Here is a 19581-nt window from a genome sequence, read left to right on the forward strand (position 1 = left end):
AGCCCAAAGGAAAGGAGCTCTTGCAGCTACAATTTGCATTTAATTGGAAGACTGTTCTGTTTCACTGAACTGCTAACTAAGCCGAACAGGAGATTGTGTTTACACAAGCAAACCCTGAGTCACTATAGACTTCCTGTCACACTAAAGTCAATACTTATGAAAGGGATCTATTTAATTATTCAGCAAGAATTGACTTCTTATTGTGTTAAGAGTGTGGTTAGCCTTGAGGGAGAAGGGAAACCAGCTGAGAATTTCTTCCTGCTTTCTCAGAATAATGACTGGATTTCTGGAAAAGACCTTTCTCACACAGGGGTATGCAGTGATTCCAGCTGAGCAGTCCTGGTTTTGGCCCTGCACCTATAACCTTCTACGTTTTTTTCAAACTATGCTACAGGGAAAACCAGAGCTGGCTCAGCCACCCTCAGTGACCTGGATCCCCTGTCACTGCGTGTGCTACCTGCTTTAGAAATTATTCTCTGCTTCAAAGAGGTGATCTTCTTCGGCATCTTATTATACAAGATGAAAGATGGCCACACTGTCACAAGCGGTTTGCAAATATTCTTTGTAAGTGACATCCGTCCTGTCTGTTCCAGCTTAGAAACTGCACCCTGAGCTACTATGGCATATTTTTCAGCTTCAAGAACTAACTGTAAATTAAAAGCTTTTCCACTTCACTGCTTCTCCATCTCTGCTTCTCTCTCTCTCTCTCTCTCTCTCTCTCTCTCTCTCTCTCCCCATGTCCTATTTCTTCTCTTTTGGTTCCTCCATCTTTTCTCTCCATCTCTCCCACTATCCTGCGGTTAGCTACCAGAGACGAAGGCAGCCCCCCCACCCCCACCCCTGACACTAGCACATCTTGAAGGATCCCCTCTCCCTGTCCCTAATAAAGGTGGGCAGGACAAAAGTGTGCACGCTGTTTATAGGATTTGTCATTTTGTTTATTGTTTTTTTTTTAATTTCAGGGCAATGTCATCAAAAGTGCACATCATTTTGAAATAGTGCACTCTTTTTCAAAACAGTGTTCACTATAGTGTGTACCATCGTGAAATAGCGTGCAATACTGCCAACACACCAAAAACCCCAAAATTGTGGGAGTTTTTCCTACTGTTTCAGGTTTAAAATTATATGAAATAACATGGGAAATGCCATTTCAAATGGATACACATCTGGTGCCTAAAACTTTTAATAAGGGAGCCCCTCTCCCTGTGTCTAGTACTAGCACAGAGAATGACACAGCCCCTCTCCCTGTGTCCAGTACTAGCACAGAGACTGACGCAGCCCCTCTCCCTGTACCTGACACTAGAATGGACTGAGGGCGTCCCTCTCTCTATATCTGATAATAAATTGAACTGAGGGAGCACCGCTCCCTGTACCTGATACTAGCATGGACTGAGGGAGCCCCTCTCACTGTATCTGACACGAGTGTAAACCCCCTAGTGGTGAGCAGGTAATTACAATAAGTAAAGAAATAAATATATAGGAATGTCACAGTTTCAAATAGGGTTCCCAAATAAACTCCAAGCAACCAAGGGATTTGACAAGAAAAATATTAAATATTTTATTAAATGGTAAAGTAAATAGAAACGCATGGTTATGTTCCTTAAAGCTGGTACCAATTGTTAAAGTTTGATAGTATTAAATAAAACTAGTGCAAGGTATTAAATCCTTTGCGATTACAAAGGCAATAAAGGCAATAAGATGTTCAAAACTGCAATTACAGTTATCAAGACCCCAACCCCACTTCTGCAATAAAATAAAGCATCCCAAACAGATGTACACAACCCCAATTTGTGTACTCAGATCTTTATATATATATATATATATATATATTTTTTTTTTTTTAAATTTGTGTGACACAATAATGTTACCGGTGTATCAAATCTTCACTAGCATTGCTGCTCTCTTGCGTTGGGTACCTTGGTCTTCTCCACATCTCCTCGGTTGACGAGGTCAGATCACTGGCTCAGGAACTCCAGGATACCTACTTCTCAGACTCAAAGAACTCAAAAAATGAAAATCCTGACTCCCTGTGCTCGATGTGGGTGCTAACCTCAATCAGTATTTCTTTGGCAAGGGTCCTTGTGAGCTAACTAACTTCAAACAAAAAGCTAAGCAAGGGAAATTCCTATCTAGCCCTCCCAAAACATGACCCCTTTTCTTTTCTTTTATTTTGTTCTACACCCACTACTCAAACTGATGGATGGCTAAACTAAACCCCATAAAGTCAGGCCCTTCATTGCTGCCACTCACAAGGCTCGAGGCTTAGGCTGGGGAGCTCCTTCCCCAGGTCAAGCTCGCTTAGGTGCGGACACTTGAACCAGCAGGCTTCTGTGCTGGATCCTCCTAAGGCAGACACTCATGCTGGCAGACACTCTAAAAACAGTTCCTTTGGAGTCTGGGCACTCAGTGTGGGGGGGGGGGGGGGGGGTCTTTCTCTGTGGGGCTTCTTCCCTTTCCGGATAGGCCTCTTCTTTACAGGACAGGCAACCACACAGCTGGCTTTCTCCTCTCTGGACAGGCAAGCAGACACACGGAGGGATGCGCTGGGTGGACTTCTCTGGGATTCAGGGTCCTTGCTATGCTGCTCTCTCTTCAGCTATGTGCTGCTCCCAACGCATCCCAGCTCCCCAGTGCAGTCCCTCTTCCTCCTCTGCTTCTCTCTCTGCCTGAGAAATGGCTTCTGTGGCTACTGATACAGCTTCTCTTCTTGGCCCCAGCTCTCCTGTTCTCCTGCAGCTCGGCTCCTCTTCTGCCCCCGGTTCGCTCTAGACCCCCTTCTCCTCTTCCTCTGTTCCTGTCTGCTTTGGTGCCCTGCCCCTGACAGGACTCACCAGTTCTCTCTCTTCATCTGGGGATCATCAGTGGGTCCTTCTCTTCCTGCCTGCAGCTCACTCCTGCTTGGACTTGATCTTCTTCTCCTCTAACCTGTTGCTGCCTCTCTTGCCTGAGCTTGCCCTTCTCTGCCCCTGCTTGCAGCATACTCCTGCCTGGATCTGATCTTCTCCTTTCAGAGCATGCTTGCAGCCTCCTCTCTTTGCCTGGGCTTACCTTTCTCCTTCCCTGGTTGCCTCTGGGCTTGCTATCTTTTTCTTGCTGTTCCACCCCTCCTGTCCCCTGGATTGACTTGAAATTTGCGCCAATCTATGGGTCAGGCAGCCTCCTGCTACCTCATTGGTCCAAATTCATGCCTTTTACCAGATCCTGGCTCCAATTGGCCATCTTCCAAACTGCCCCTCAGGCTTGCCTCACATGCCCCTCAGGCTCCCAGCTCTCCCTGGGGCCTCAGACAGCCAATCAGGAGCCTTGTAACGGACTTCCTCTTGCACATCCCCCCACAGTTACTACTACTACTACTACTACTACTTATCATTTCTATAGCACTACTAGACGTACAAACTCAAAATTTGAGCACACCTCTCTGGCATCTATGGGCACCTGAGCTCTTAGTTTTATAACAGTGCTGGAGCATTTTAAACACAACATTTTAACTAAAAGGTGTCAGTGCTGTTTCTGGGCTGCCCTGAGCCCTCTGTACCTCCCTGTCCTCTGCAAGATGCCCCCCTCTCAGGAAAAGGGGGGCAAGGTAAAGGCTTCTTTTTCCTATATTTACACTAGCATGAATTGAGGGAGCCTCTCTCCCTGTACCCAGTACTAGAAAAGAGACTGACACAGTCCCTCTCCTTGTATCTGCCAGTAATACTGACTGAGGGAGCCCCTGTACCTGACACTAAGGCAGACTGAGGGAACCCCTCTCCCTGTACCTGATACTAACACGGACTATAGGATAACCTCTCCCTGTACTTGACACTAACACAGACTGAGGAAACCCCTCTCCCTGCATCTGATACTAGCATGGACTGAGGGAGCCCCTCTCCCTGTACCTGACACTAGCGCAGACTGAGGGAGCCCCTCTCTCTCTCTCTCTATGTCTGTGTAACCCGGTGGGTTATATTTATTTCTGACACCATTTCCTCCAAGCTCCTTTTATGGTGAGTAGGATTTTGCAGGGCTGAAGAGGGAGCCTAGCCTGACCCCACACTAATCATTTCTTCACAGCCCTGGAAAATTCATTAAAAAGATATAACATTTTCAAAGGCTGCTTATTTTCATTTTAGTGAACAAATTTGACAATACTGGCCCGCAAAGGGACTGCAATTAATTTTGATACTGTGAGCATAAAGAAAGATGAGAAAAAGAGGGGGGCAGAGAGGGGGAAAGAATGAAAGGGAGAGGGACATACATAGGGAGAGACAGAGGGAAGAGGGAGAGAAAAATGCAGGGGACATGTGAAGGCTACCTGGACCAACAAAAAAAGAATGGAGCTGGCTGGGACGGAGTCGGAATTAATCCTAATTCTTTTCCCCTTACATCTCTTCCAGCGCTGGGATGCAGAGGCTGAGCTGGGAAAATCGAGTTGTGCTGAATCAGAAAGAGGAGCGTTTGCATGTATTGTGAAGCAGAGAGACAGAGGGTAAGTTGCCTCTGTGCCACCTTCAAAGTTTCATTTCCCACTACACTGGCTCTTTAATCGCTGTGTGTATCACTTGCAGTGTGCAGGAATAGGCTGTATGAATTCCCTCAAAACAGCAACTCTATATATATATTTTTGCAGAGTTACATATTTAATCCAGGGGAACATAACAGTGGCATAAATGTGCCAGGTGCAGACTGCCAGGCATGTTTTATTGCTCTCTTAAAATTTCTCTCTGACGGAAAGACACAACTCCGGAAGAAAGGCATCTTTTCTCTCCCTCCAGGGCCTGATGCATAAAATAATTTTTCCCCTTCTATATCTACGGAACATATGCCCAGTACAAGTGGCCTGATAAAAGACTCCTGTACTGGTTCAGTGTTATAGTGAGGTTCAGTCTTCAAAAAGCTGGAGGCGTTGAGTAGAAGATGGATGGTACCCATCCAGCTTCTAACAGACTTAATATCTACTGAGAAAGTGCATGAAATATGCTCAAGCCATCTGATGCACAGGTTCTCCAGGCACACTCTGGCAGCGCAGAACCCTGGGGAACCAGTATGTTGCACTCTAGAGAGGACATGATAGCAGATAGAGAACACCTGGTTTATGTTTTTTTTTTAATATTCTTAATATACTGCCTTTCTGTGGTACAAAAAAACTGGTTGCATATTAGATGCAGGTACTTTTTCTGTCCCTAGTGGGTGTACAATCTGTTTTGTACATTGCTCTAACCTGCCAAGTGGTAGAGGCAGCAGGCAGCTTCATGTCAGTCTGCAACAGACAAGCACAGAGGACCCTGCTGGAGTGGGGAGTAGAGGCAGACTAGATTTCGGTTTCAGTTTCAGTGCCAATAATCCAGATTTGACCATGCTGTGGTTTTGGCTGAAAATGCAAGTGCGTTTTCAGCTGAAACCAAAACTCCACACCCCCACAACTACTTTATGATGTCCTCCCACCAACCATAGGCCCTCCTCGGGCCTACCTTCAAAGCACTAGTATTCTGTTCAGTGGCGTTCCTAGGGCGGCTGACACCAGGAAGTAACCTGTTCCGGGGCAGAGGGAGCAAGGAACGAGCGGCGCCGACAGGCGCGTGGCACCCCCCCCCCCAGCGGCGTGCACCCGGGGCAGACCGCACCCACCGCCCCCCCCCCCCTAGGAACGCCACTGATTCTGTTGGCCTCTTTGAAACAGGAGCGATCCCAAGTCACTCTTTCCCCCACTGGCATTGCAGTCAAAATGGCTACCATGACTTCCCACAGCAACCTTGCATGTCTGCTGTAGGAGGTTGCGGCAGCCATTTTGAGACTGGAACTGGCATGGGCAAGAGTAATCTCCAGTCACTCCTGCCATGCCAGTTCCAATCTCAAAATGGCTGCCATAATCTCTGCAACAATCTCACATTTTACCGTGCAGCCGGAAGGCAGGAGCAACTCAGGATTGTCCTTGCCCTAAAGAGACCACTAGATGACCAGGGCTTTGAAAGGGGAGGAGTTTGTGGGCAGGAGGGTGGGTGGCCCAGAGGGACAGTTTTCTGCCAGAAAGGAGGCTGGCCTGGGGGGATGGGCTTTCTGCAAGAGGGGGAGCAGGTTGACGGTTTTAGTTTTGGCTTCAGTTCCAGACAAAATTGAGCGGCAATTTTCAGACACAGATTCAGTTTCATCTGAAACCAAAAGCCCCAGTTTTTCGCCCTCTAGTGGGGAGGCAAGAATACAAAATTGGTTCTATTGCAGGGGTTCTCAATCCAGTCTTCGGGACATACCTAGCCAGTCAGGTCTTCAGGATACCCACAATGAATATGAATGTGATACCGCAATGAATATGTATAAGATAAGAACATAAGAATAGCCATATTGAGTCAGACCAATGGTCCATCTAGCCCAGTATCTTGTTTCTAATAGTGGCCAAGCCAGGTCATAAGTACCTGGCAGAAACCCAAATAGTGGCAACATTCCATGCTACCAATGCCAGGGCAAGCTGTAGCTTCCCCATGTTTGTCCCAATAGCATACTATGGACTTTGCCTCCAGGAACTTGTCCAAACCTTTTTTAAGCCCAGATATTCTAACCACTGTTACTACATCCTCCAACAAAGAGTTCCAGAGCTTAACTATTCATTGAGTGAAAAAATATTCACACCTATTTGTTTTAAAAGTACTTCAATGTAACTTCATTGCGTGTCCCCTAGTCTTTATACTATAGGAACAAGTAAAAAACTGATTCACTTCTACTCGTTCTAAACCACTCAAGATTTTGTAGATCTCAATCATATCTCCCCTTATCCATCTCTTTTCCAAGCTGAAGAGCCCTAACCTCTTTTAGTCTTTCCTCATATAAAAAGAGCTCCATCTTCTTTATCATGTTGGTTGCTCTTCTGCTATATCTTTTTTGAGATATGGTGACCAGAACTGAACACAATACTGAAGGTGAGGTCACACCGTGGAGCGATACAGAGGCATTACAGTATTTTCGGTCTTATTCAACATCCCTTTCCTAATTCCTAACATCCTGTTTGCTTTTTTGGCCACCACCGCACACTGAACAGTAGATTTCAATGCATTCTCTACAATGACATCTAGATCTTTTTCTTGGGTGCTGACCCCAAGGTGGACCCTAGCATCAGGTAACTATGATTCTGATTATCTTTCCAATGTACATCACTTTGCATTTGGCCACATTAAATTTCATAAACTGGAGAAGAGCTTCCAAGTATGAAGTTCCAGGAGGGAAAGTTTAAGTCAGGTCTGGATTTATGCCAACCTAATCCTGATGCATTATAGGATCTGCAACACTGATTTTAATGGACAGAAAGCAGAGGGTAGGGTTAAATGGCCATTTCTCTCAATGGAGGAGGGTGCTTAGTGGAGTTCCACAGGGATGATTACTGGGACCGGTGAAATTTAACATGTTTATAAATGGTCTGGATATTGGAACAAGTTAGGTGATTAAATATGCAGCTGACACAAAGTTATTCAAGGTTGTTGAAACACATGCGGACTGTGAAAAATTGCAGGAAGACCTTAGGAAATTGGAAGACTGGGATCCAAATAGCTGATGCAATTTAATGTGGAGAAATGCAAAGTGATGCACATTGGGAAGAATAATCTTAATCATAGTTACTTGATGCTAGGATCCACCTTGCGGGTCAGCACCCAAGAAAAAGATCTAGGTGTTGCCGTAGAAAATAGGCTGAAATCTTCTGCCCAATGACACCTAAATGCTTTTCTTGAGTGCTGACTCCTAAGGTAGACCCCAGCATCAGGTAACTATGATTCAAATTATTCTTCCCAATGTGCATTTGTTCACATTAAATATCATCTGCCATTTAGATGCCCAGTCTGCCTTTCTGCAATTTTTCACAATCCGCATGTGTTAGCACATAAGCACCTAAGCACCGCCACGTTGGGAAAAGACCAAAGGTCCATCAAGCCCAGCACTCTGTCTCCAACAGCGGCCAAGCCAGGCCCCAAGAACCTGGCAAAAACCCAAAATTTAATAACAATCAATGGACTTTTCCTTCAGCAATCTATCCAGACCCCCTTTAAACTCAGCAAGGCCAGCTGCCATCACTACCTTCTCCGGCAATGAGTTAGTTCCAGAGTCTAACTACACACTGAGTAAAGAAAAACTTTCTCCGATTTGTTTTAAACCTACCACATTCTAATTTCATATTGTGTCCCCTGGTTCTATTATTGCTAGAAAGCGTAAACAAACGCTTCACATCTGTCCACTCTATCCCACTCATTATTTTGTAGACCTCTATCATATCACCCCTCAGCCGCCTTTTCTCCAGGCTAAAGAGTCCTAGCCGTCTTAACCTCTCCTCATAGGGTAGTCGTCCCATCCCTTTTATCATTTTTGTCGCCCTTCTCTGCACCTTCTCCAATTCCTTTATATCTTTTTTGAGATGTGGCAACCAGAACTGAACACAATACTCCAGGTGCAGTCGCACCATGGAGCGATATAATCGCATTATAACATCCTCATGTTTGTTTTCCATCCCTTTTCTAATAATATTCAACATTCTGTTCACCTTCTTAGCCGCCACAGCACATTGAGCTGAAGATTTCAACGTCCTATCCACAATGACTCCCAGATCCCTTTCTTGGTCCGTAACTCCTAAAGCGGAACCTTGCATAACATAGCTGTAATTCGGGTTCCTCCTTCCCATATGCATCACTTTGCACTTGTCAGCGTTGAACTTCATCTGCCATTTGGCCACCCAATCCTCCAGTCTCACAAGGTCTTCTTGTAATCTTTCACACTCCTCCTGCGATGAGACGACCCTGGATAACTTTGTGTCATCTGCGAATTTAATTACCTCACTAGTTACTCCCATCTCAATGTCATTTATAAATATGTTAAAAAGCAGCGGTCCCAGCACAGACCCCTGAGGGACCCCACTAACTACCCTTCTCCATCAAGAATAATGACCATTCAATCCTACTCTCTGCTTCCTATCCCTTAACCACCTCTTAATCCACAATAATACACTGCCTCCGATCCCATGACTCTCCAGTTTCCTCTGGAGTCTTTCATGAGGCACTTTGTCAAACGCCTTCTGAAAATCCAGATATACAATATCAACCGGCTCCCCTTTGTCCACATGTTTGTTCACCCCATCGAAAAAATGCAGTAGATTTGTGAGGCAAGACTTCCCTTCACTAAATCCGTGTTGACTTTGTCTCAGTAGCCCTTGCTTTTGTATGTGCTCTGTAATTTTATTCTTAATAATAGCCTCCACCATTTTTCCCGGCACCGACGTCAGGCTTACCGGTCTATAATTTTGACAACATTGAACAGTTTTATATCATCTGCAAATGTAATCACCTCACTTTTCAATTTCCAGATCATTTATAAATATGTTAAATAGCACCAATCCCAGTACAGATCCATGCGGCACTTGTAGGAATATTTACCTGAGATCTCACCTTTGCTGGTCTTGGCCTCTACAGTCATTGTTATAACAATATGGATTTTATAGCTTGTGGCCTGTATGCATCAGTAACCATCAGAAACCAGCTTGGTTACAAAGGAAATTACTGCTGAGTATACCATGATGACTTCATCTAAGGACATATTCTTTGTTGCAAACTAGCCCAATTATCTCCTGGGAAGATTGGAGGAGAGAGACACACATGGCTCCAGGAGTATGGGGTCAGACAGGGAGGTTTGCATGCCATCGATAACAGTTTCATGGCTACAGCAAAGGCTCTCTTCATGACCATGAAGCTGGCTGGACATTATTACACCTTCCGTGATTGGTCCACAGGTATCATCTGACCCATTGATGCCAAAAAGTTGGACTGAAGAAGAGGAAAAGAAGAGAGAGGACCAGAAGACTGGCAGGAGGATAGAAGGCTCGGAAAGAGCAAGAGACTAATTTCCTAAACACCAGTGAACTGCATACCTTGTAACAAACTCACAAGGTAAGCTCAGCTACAATACATGGCCTTACCCAATGACTGTGTCATCTGCATCCAGAATACAGATCTCGGACTTATTCCTGGACTGAGAGACTCACTGAGGCTTCAGATTGAGTCTCAGAGGAGGAATCCGCTTTACCATTAGAAGTCTGCCACAGACGGCAAGGTGAGATAACAGGATATACTACCTATGGTCATGGGGATAATTAGTCCTTGGCTTTTGTCTGAGACAGATGGGTTTTATGTCATGACTTAAGGTCTGTGAATTTAGCTGCTAACTGTGTATTTTGCATAAGACGTGTGGTGTAAGTTCTCATAATAATCATTAGGATATCAGTATTGTGATTGGTTGTTTAATCACTCAATTAGTTAGTCCATTAGGATAATCATATTTCATTATCTATATTTTGGTGATAATCTATTTTTATAGCAAGTTATTTTGTATTTTGCTTGCCATTTTGCTTCAGAACTATAATATATATATATATATATATTCCATCTGTGGCATTGTTCCTTTTTCCAGCACAGCTAGCCAGCCATTGGCCCAAAGAGGTACGCTTCCCCTAGACACGAGTCCAGAATAATTGCTATTTAGTAGTGTTCTGTCAGCTAAGTGCCTCAGGATATATATATTAGGAGTTGTCCTCCTGGATATATACCCCATACACACTCCACTATTCACCCTCCTCTATTGAGAAAAATGGCCATCTAACCCTACCTTCTATTTTTTGTCCAATAACCAATTCCTTATCTCCAGAAGGACATTGCCTCTTATCACATGAAAAACTGACATTTTTAAATGAGGTTGCATTATCCCATAACTTAAACCTTGCCATTATTTATTTTATTTTTTGTTACATTTGTACCCCGTGCTTTCCCACTCATGGCAGGCTCAATGCGGCTTACATATTGTATACAGGTACTTATTTGTACCTGGGGCAATGGAGGGTTAAGTGACTTGCCCAGAGTCACAAGGAGCTGCCTGTGCCTGAAGTGGGAATTGAACTCAGTAGATTTGAGTCTGGTCAACCTCTCAACACACATCACAGTATACTGGAAAATAATTACTGCATTGGCACATATCCCACAACTATGCTTTATAACAAATATAAAATGCCTTATTAAGCTGTATTAATAAAATAAGTCTTCATGTCTCTTCCTCTGGTTCTACTGCTTTCTCTCCTTTCTGAAGCTGACATTAACCAGTTCAAGTCCCTGGAGTTCCTGACAGTGTTCCTTCCACCCCTTCTCCTTACAAAAGAGCAGACAAATAAAGGATTGTCTACCAAATTACTTTGTGAAATAACATTAAATCCTGCAAAAAAAGCTTCTTAGAGCCTATCAGGCTTATTTTTGAAAGAGAAGGATGCCCATCTTTCGACACAAATCGCAAGATGGGAGTCCTTCTCACAAGGTTGCCCAAATTGGTATAATGGAAAGCCGATTTTGGGCGTCCCCAACTGCTTTCCGTTGCGGGGACGACCAGAGTTCCCGGGGAAGTGTCGGAGGCATATCGAAGGCGGGACTTGGGCGTGCCTAACACATGGGCATCCTCAACCCATAATGGAAAAAAAAGGGACTTGGGCATGCCTAACACTAGGACGTTCTCGACCCATAATCGAAAGAAACAAGGACGTCCCTGACGAACACTTGGACGACTTTACCTGGTCATGTTTTTCTTACGACCAAGCCACAAAAAGGTGCCCAAACTGACCAGATGACCACCGGAGGGAATCGAGGATGACCTCCCCTTACTCCCCCAGTGGTCACTAGCCCACTCCCAGCCTCAAAAAAAAATTTTATAAATATTTTTTGCCAGCCTCTATGCCAGCCTGAAATATCATACCCAGCTCCATGACAGCAGTATGCAGGTCCCTGGAGCAGTTTTAGTGGGTGCAGTGCACTTCAGGCAGGCGGACCCAGGCCCATCTCCCCCTACCTGTTACACTTGTGGTGGTAAATGTGAGCCCTTCAAAACCCACCAAAAACCCACTGTATCCACATTTAGTTGCCCCCCTTCACCCATAAGGGCTATGGTAGTGTTGTACAGTTGTGGGGAGTGGGTTTTGGGGTTTTTTGGGGGGGCTCAGCACCCAAGGTAAAGGAGCTATGTACCTGGGAGCTTTTTTTGAAGTCCACTGCAGTGCCCCCTAGGGTGCCCAGTTGGTGTCCTGGCATTTCAGGGGGACCAGTGCACTACGAATGCTGGCTCCTCCCATGACCAAAGGGCTTGCATTTGGTCGTTTCTGAGATGGGCGTCCTTAGTTTCCATTATCGCCGAAAATCCAAAACGACCAAGTCTAAGGACGACCATCTCTAGGGACGACCTAAATGTCAAGATTTGGACATCCACGACCATATTATCGAAACGAAAGATGGGCGCCCATCTTGTTTCGATAATACGACTTACCCCTCCCCTTCACCAGGACGTCCTGCGAGGACGTCCTCAGGAAAACTTGGGTGCCCCTTTCGATTATGCCCCTCTATATAACAAGCTTAACAACACCAGTTCTGATCACACAAATATCAGTAACTGTACCTTTAAAAAGGCAGCAGTGAATATACAGAACCACAATATACTTCCTATTGGAAAAGCCAGAAAAGTCAGATACCCATAGATCCACACATTTTCAATATGGTAATAGTAGAGCCCAGTTAGGAACAAGTTATTTTGAGTAAGTCTTCACTGGACCAAACTTGCTTTCCTTGTGCCATCACCATCCAGCTGGATAGGCAGTGTCTTAAAGGGATAGAAGTTTTTTTTTTAACATTTATATACCACATTATCCTACGCAAACTTGGGTTCAATGTGGCTTACATTTGAAAATACAGTGAGACAGAATAATAAAATTCAATTATATCATGGAAGCAAGTAGATGAATATATCTGAAACATTTAACAAAGTTGAGATTAGCTATGTATATATACCCAACTGGGCATTTAAAAGTCTGTCCTTCAATGATGCCGCATGTTCAGAAATCATAGCCATATGTGTAGACATGTACACACCAGAAGAAGCATCCATACACACACTGCAAAAGTAAACAACAACTTCTATAGAGTACATCCAAAACTTAGGGTCTGTTTACTAAGCTGCGCAGCATTGCTGACACAGCCCATTCAAGTGAATGGGCTGTGTAAAGCACACAGCCAGCCGCACTAGCAGCTTAGTAAATCCCAGCGTTAATTTTTATTTTCTCATTTCCATCTTCCAAAATTCTAGGTAGCAGATTTACAGATCAGTAGAACCCAAAGCAGTCTAAAACAAGTAAAGTCAAGAAACAACATAGTTTATACCAAATTGTTCAACCACCCTTAGGAGTCACCTTTGGTTTAAAAAGCAAAAACATGTGCATGTAAATGAATTAAAACAAAGTTTAAAGTGAATGCCCTTAATATGTAATACTTTGTAGCAATAATGAAACAGTGATGGAATATTCACATAGCAAGTAGCCTGAGCCAACAGATTTATTTTCCACTGAACATAATTAATTTTGTATGAACTAAGCGGCTAACAGTATGTTTAACTGGACAATGTTGCCACATTTAGACTGACTTTGGATAGAACTTCTGCATGAAGGAAGCCCTTCCCACATTATTCAATACCTCTCTGTGAAATAGTAGTAATTAAAAAAAAAAGCCAGTGCATTTTTTATAATATACCACTGCATTCCTCAAAACAAAAGGAGCAAGTTTCCACATGCCATCTTTTTCTTTTGATGTAGGAACAGGAAAAAAAAAAAGATGTTAAATGCTCCCAGGTCTCAACCTAATTAATGATTTTTTTTTAATTGTACTTATAAATAGTAAGTCTGATTGTTAAGCACCTGATATTCATAACATTGTGTCTGTTTTGGTGGCCCTTTACTAGGTGAAAACATCTCTACATGAATACATGGAGTCCCTATAACCAGCCCCTCCAAATGACACAATGATTTACAATTTAGAACTAATTACTACTCTAATGGATAAAAACAATGCTTCCTCTTAGTACATCCGTATGCTGCACAAGCCCGCATCCTTGAAAATATAAGATCAAATAAAAATGCTACCAACGATATAGAACAATAACGTGGATAGAACAGCTCAAAGGTTTGCTTACTTTGTTTTGGGTAAACGGGGATGACGGCTGCAGCACACCGAGTAGAGGGAAAGGGAGACTAACCTCATGGGCTTCAGCCATCATGCCGCCTCTTGTTCTCAATCTAACCTTGTACTCGCTCCCTTCCGCCTCCCTGCACCACTGCCCTATTTTCCGGGCCGCCAGCAGCATCAGTGAAGTAAGCACACTGCCTTCAGCAGCCCCAGAAGCTCTCTGTCAGTTGCAGAGTTCTGCCTATGCAGGACAGGAAATTGCAGGGATTTAGGCACTTTAGGGTTCTCCACATATATGACAGAATCCTCCAGCAGGAAAATCTCCAGGAAAGATTTCTCTCTCAGTTACTCTGGTGAGGCGTTTAGCTGTGAAATTGGGATGGTTTAGATCCAGCAACTAGATAAGGGAACCAAGGTACCACTGCAACTTCCAATATGACTTGTCCCACTTGCGTCTTCATTGTTACTTGGGCAAGTTTACCAGAGAACCCCAGGCCTAGCTTCAGCCTGGACACACAGTATAAGAATTGTCAGAGGGATTAAAAGAAAAACTTCCTACCTTAAAACTTCCTACCTTGGCATTCTTTACTCATACATCACAGAGGCATAAGATGGAGGGTGTTTGGGTTTCCCTGACTTTTTTCTAGACTGCTTGAACCCTGCCCCTCTCTACTGTATACTAGGGAATCTGGCTCCTTAAGGTGGCCCAGGTAAGGAGTTTCCTTAAGGAGGATCAGCAGTTTCCTATACACTCCCTAACAGAGATTTAAAAAAAAGAAACCAAGCCTCTCCTCTAGACCAATGGTTCCCAACCCTGTTCTGGATGTTACTAATGAAGGCAATCCCACAAACCTCCCCATGCTGAGTCACTGATAAGAGATCCCTCAACTCTCTCCATGAGTCCCTAATGAATGAAATCTGACACTGTTCCAACTGCTGATTCACTAGTGGAGAAGATTCCACTTCCCCCTGCTGAGTCACTAATGAAAGGAGATGCCACACGTCTCTCCCTACTGTGACATTAAGGAAGTTCCCACACCTTTGCCCAAGCTGAGTTACTGAGAGACCTACACCGCTTCCTATGCTGTCACTATGAGATCTAGTCCTTTTGCCCTGCTGAGTCACTAACAAAAGGGATCTATACCTCTCCCCCATGCTGAATCATTGATGAGAGATCTCATAACTCTCTCCCTGATGAAAGAAATCAAACACCTCTTCACCTGCTGAGCCAAATGTCAACAAATGGAGAATATTCTACCTCACTTGAAGGACACCACATCCTTCTCCCCTTGCTGAGTCACTAGTAAAAGAGGTCTACACCTCTTCCACTGCTGAGTCATTAGTCGAGAAGATTTCACCTCCAGGCTCCAACCCCTGTCAATTTTGCACCCTCCCCTTACTGAGTCATCTCTCCCCCTGTTGAGTTACTGATGAAAGAGATCTAACACCTCTTCCCTGTTGAGTCACTAATGAAAGAGAATTAATACATCTTTCCCTGCTGAGTATGGTGGAGAAAGTCCCACAGCTCTCTCCCTGCTGAGTCACCAATGAGAAAAATCCCACAGCTCTTTCTCTAGTGACTCATTAAGGGAGAGACCCTACACCTGCTTAATCATTAATGAAAAAGATCCAACACCTTTTCTCCTAATGAGTCATTAATGATGGAATTCCCACACCTCTTTCCTTGAACTGCTAGCAGAGAAGCTACTATACCCTCCCCCTGCTGAGTCACTTGGAGATCCCACACCTAACCACCGACTGAATCATCAATAGGGAAAATCTCACTGCTTTCCCCTTGTGAACCTGAGGGAGAGACCCCCACACCTCTCCCTCCTGCTGAGTCACTAATGAAAGAGATCTAACACCTGTTCCCTAGCTGAATCAATAATGGGTTAATCACACATCTCTCCCACTGCTGAGTCACTGAGAGCCCCCACATACTTTACTCTGCTAAATCACTAATGTAGAGGAATGGAATACAATCCTGAACTGTCCTATAGTTAATCTTTGTAGCTCTCTTAAACACTACTACAAGTTTACTGTACCACTCCAAAGAATCCCTGTTAATTGTAGTTTTTTCTTAGAAATGTGAAGAGCCAGGGTGGGGTTTATGGGTTCAGGGATTCACTAAGACATTCCTATCCATATTATCCCCGGGATTCTATATGTGGTGACTAATGTTGAGCGTGGAAATAAGCACACACAGCCGATTTGCATGTGCAACGTAATTCTTTAACAAGCTAATCAGTGCTGATAACTGGCCGCTAACAAGCAATTATTGGCATTAATTGGCACTAATTAGAATTTACGTGCACAACTTTCTAAATACATTCTGTGCGCATAAATTCTAACGTGAGGGTCATAAAAGGGGACATGGCCATGGGTGGAGATGGGTGGGTCATGAGCGTTCATGAAAATTACATGCACTGTTACAGAATATGCCCGATCCACACCTAATACATGGGCATTTACACTAGGTTTTAGTTGGCATAAATGGCTGCGCCCATTGTAACTTGTTTAAAATCAAACGCAATAAAAGTTTCTGAACTAAATTTTAGTTATGGTGACGGCTGCTACGTGTATTCTATAAACCGTGCCTAATGTTAGACGAGGTTTATAGAATAGCACTAAGTGTATTTTTTTCAGCACCATATATAGAATTCCCTCCTATGCACACCAAAATTTCACTGTTAAGTTCAATGCCCTTTTTTCCTAAGCCCTAATTATGAATCTGCTTCACAGAGCTATAGAGATGTCAGTCTGAACCTCAAAGAAATTCTGAACCATTGTGTCAAGAACAGTTTGTGACCAGCCTAGTCAATCCCAGTCAGACCATACCCTTAATATCAACCATACCCAGACAGCAGGAGAGAGAGAAGAATAATGTGACAATATTACACTACGGAGTGAGGTGAAGATACAGAACACATGAAAGAGAGAAAGAAAAGGGAAAGAGAGACATCCTTTGACATCATATATGACAGAGAAAGAGGGAAAGAGGCATTCAAGTGCCACAGTGCAGTTGGAAAGAGATAACCAGGAACTACTAAAACACAGTGGGAAGAAGGAGAAGAAGGGAGCAGAGGAAGAGATCCCTGAAGAATGAGGCAGAGAGAAGAAAGCATGGGAGAGGGAGAGAGTCCCAGAGCATAAGGTGGAAAGACAATCTCACTCTGGTCCCCAGTAATAGGAAGATGAAACAGATGTAGTATTACCGGCACAGTTGGTCCGTCCTGCACATGCTACGCAAGTCCAGGCAGTTGGGTTTCTCCTTGTCCTCATACGAGCAAGCAGGCACAATGGTCTGCCGGCGCCGCTCAGCACATGCCTGGTCCTTGCAGGAGCAGAACAGCAGCCGGTATGTGTACTCGTGCGATACACGGTCGAAGAACTGGCGCAGGGCCTTGTGGCACTTTCTGCGGTTGCAAGGCTCGGAGTTGGTGGGGCCTTTGTTGCAGAGAGAGATGTATCCAGATCTCAGCTTTTTGCAGTTATCATTTAGGTTACAAGCCTTGGCTGCATTCAGGCACTGATTGCTTTTGGAGGACGTGGGTTCCATTCCTGTCCAGGAAACAGAGTAAAATAAGTAAGGGATACAAGAAAAAAGAATAGAGGAACAGTTCTGATGGTTATTCATCACACACATTATGAATTAAGCCTCCTTCTAATCAATTATATTATTTAAGTATCTGAGTTTTTTTTTTTTTTTTTTTTTTTGCAATATTGTTAATTGTTTTATATTGCAGTGATTCTGTGTTTGTATGTTTATGCATGATGTATTTTATAATTATGTATGTTTTTTATACTCCAACTTGGAAAAAAGGAGGAATGTAAATAATAAACCATATATTATGCATATACGTTCTGCTCAACACATCAGATCAAGGAAGATTAAAGAGCCAAAAAAGAGGAGGTATTGCCAATAAACATATAGGGCAACGCACTCTACCTCTAAGTGCAACACACTTTGGAAAACCAGTTGGAGAGAATAGGGGCAGAACATGTTCCCATTTCCAAAGTTAACCTGGCTGCGAAGAGTAGATAATTCTCTAAACACCTTTTATTTTTTTCCAGAATGAGGTTTGCTTTTTTGAAGCTACACCCTGCTCTCTCCAATTTGCTTAATCTCCAATACTTTTGTATTACTTCACAGCTTCACTAAGTTCATAGCTCATCTTTATTTGATATACTGTCCATCAATGATACATTTGAACAGTTTGCAATCAGAAGAAGAGTGGGAAGGAAGTAGAAGAAAACACATCAAGCAGCCTAGGTTACGGCCTAGAATCAATTATAATAAAAGAATAAACAACAGAAGGCTAAAAAGGTAAATATTACAATTAACCTTCAAGAGGTCAAGGCACAAAAAGTGGGGGGGAGGGTGTTAAGGACAAATGAGACACAAAGTCAGAGATAATGGGAGTACAAAGAGGAAACAATCCCAGTTTAAGGAACAAAGCTAGAATGGGGGGAATGCTTTGCTATAGTAATAAGTTTAAAGGGATAATTGGTTTGCAGCGCCATTTTAGAGAGGTCACAGAAGTAGAAATTGAGACGTGCAGGCCAGGATATCTCAAGTTTCACTGGTATTTTCAAACAGAATCTGCTGAAGTAGAGCCTGTTCTAAAATACAGGTTGTTTTTTTTTTTATAACTCTTTATAAGTTTCAATATATGTAATCACAAGACAGGACCGCCAAGAGGGGGACAGCAAGATTTCCTGGGCCCAGCCTCCAAGAGGGGCCCAGTGCTACTGCCACGTCGGCAAGACTTCACGGTAGTGGTGCTGACGAAGGCAGCTGAGAAGACAGAAGAAAGCTGCTGTCATTGGTCTCCTGCTCGCAGGTTATCGTGTTAATGCGTTGTCTTCTCTGCCACTGCAGGTCCTTCTTCCTGCCTCACTCATCCTGCCTCCTCCTCCTGAGTGTGACTACTTCTTGTTTTCACTGGCACCGCAGCAGGAAGGGTCTGCAGCGGCAGGGAAGACTCAGAGTTAACGCATTAACCCGGACCCAGCCTGGCCCACAGCGCAAGCACAGCAGGAGAGAAGACAGACAACTGGTCCAAGGGGGAGCACTGCAAATGCTGAGGTAGGGTCATGTTTGATAGATAAAATTATTTTGGTTGGTGCAGGGTGGGGCCCTTAAGACTCTTTGCCCTGGACCTGGCTTTGTCTCTCGGCGGCCCTGTCACAAGATTAAACTCTTGTTTATTCAACACAGAACAAAAATGTCATGAGGAATACAACAAAAATAACAAGAAACAAAGGAAAGATCTTCCTTAGATCAATATTAAAAGGGAAGTGGACTCAAAAAAGACCAGAGATAGCAGGGAGGATATATATATATATATATATATATATATATATATATATATATATATATATATATATATATATATATATGCCCCGCCCTCGCGGATGTTACATCAGGCAAGGGTGGGACACGGAAGGAAGGAGTGGCCTGCCCTGCTGCTGCTTGCTGCAAAGGTGAAAGGAGGCATTTAAGGTTAGTTCCGGGAGCGACGGAGGGCGGGCAGGCCAACCCCGATGCTTCCCTGAAAAATAAGACAGCCCCTGAAAATAAGACCTAGCG

General features: G+C 43.9%; 1 protein-coding gene across 2 annotated transcripts in view; it reads right to left on the reverse strand.

Annotated features, from left to right (window-relative positions):
* The window catches only part of GFRA2 (GDNF family receptor alpha 2), a 149771-nt gene that overhangs the window by 50283 nt on the left and 79907 nt on the right, over window positions 1-19581 (reverse strand). For both annotated transcript variants that reach the window (XM_030201973.1, XM_030201972.1), the window contains exon 4: window positions 17204-17549. In XM_030201973.1, the coding sequence (XP_030057833.1) occupies window positions 17204-17549 (346 nt within the window). The remainder of the gene's footprint in view (window positions 1-17203; window positions 17550-19581) is intronic.

Source organism: Microcaecilia unicolor, chromosome 4 (genome assembly GCF_901765095.1).
Source record: "Microcaecilia unicolor chromosome 4, aMicUni1.1, whole genome shotgun sequence".
NCBI classification, from domain to species: Eukaryota; Metazoa; Chordata; class Amphibia; order Gymnophiona; family Siphonopidae; genus Microcaecilia; species Microcaecilia unicolor.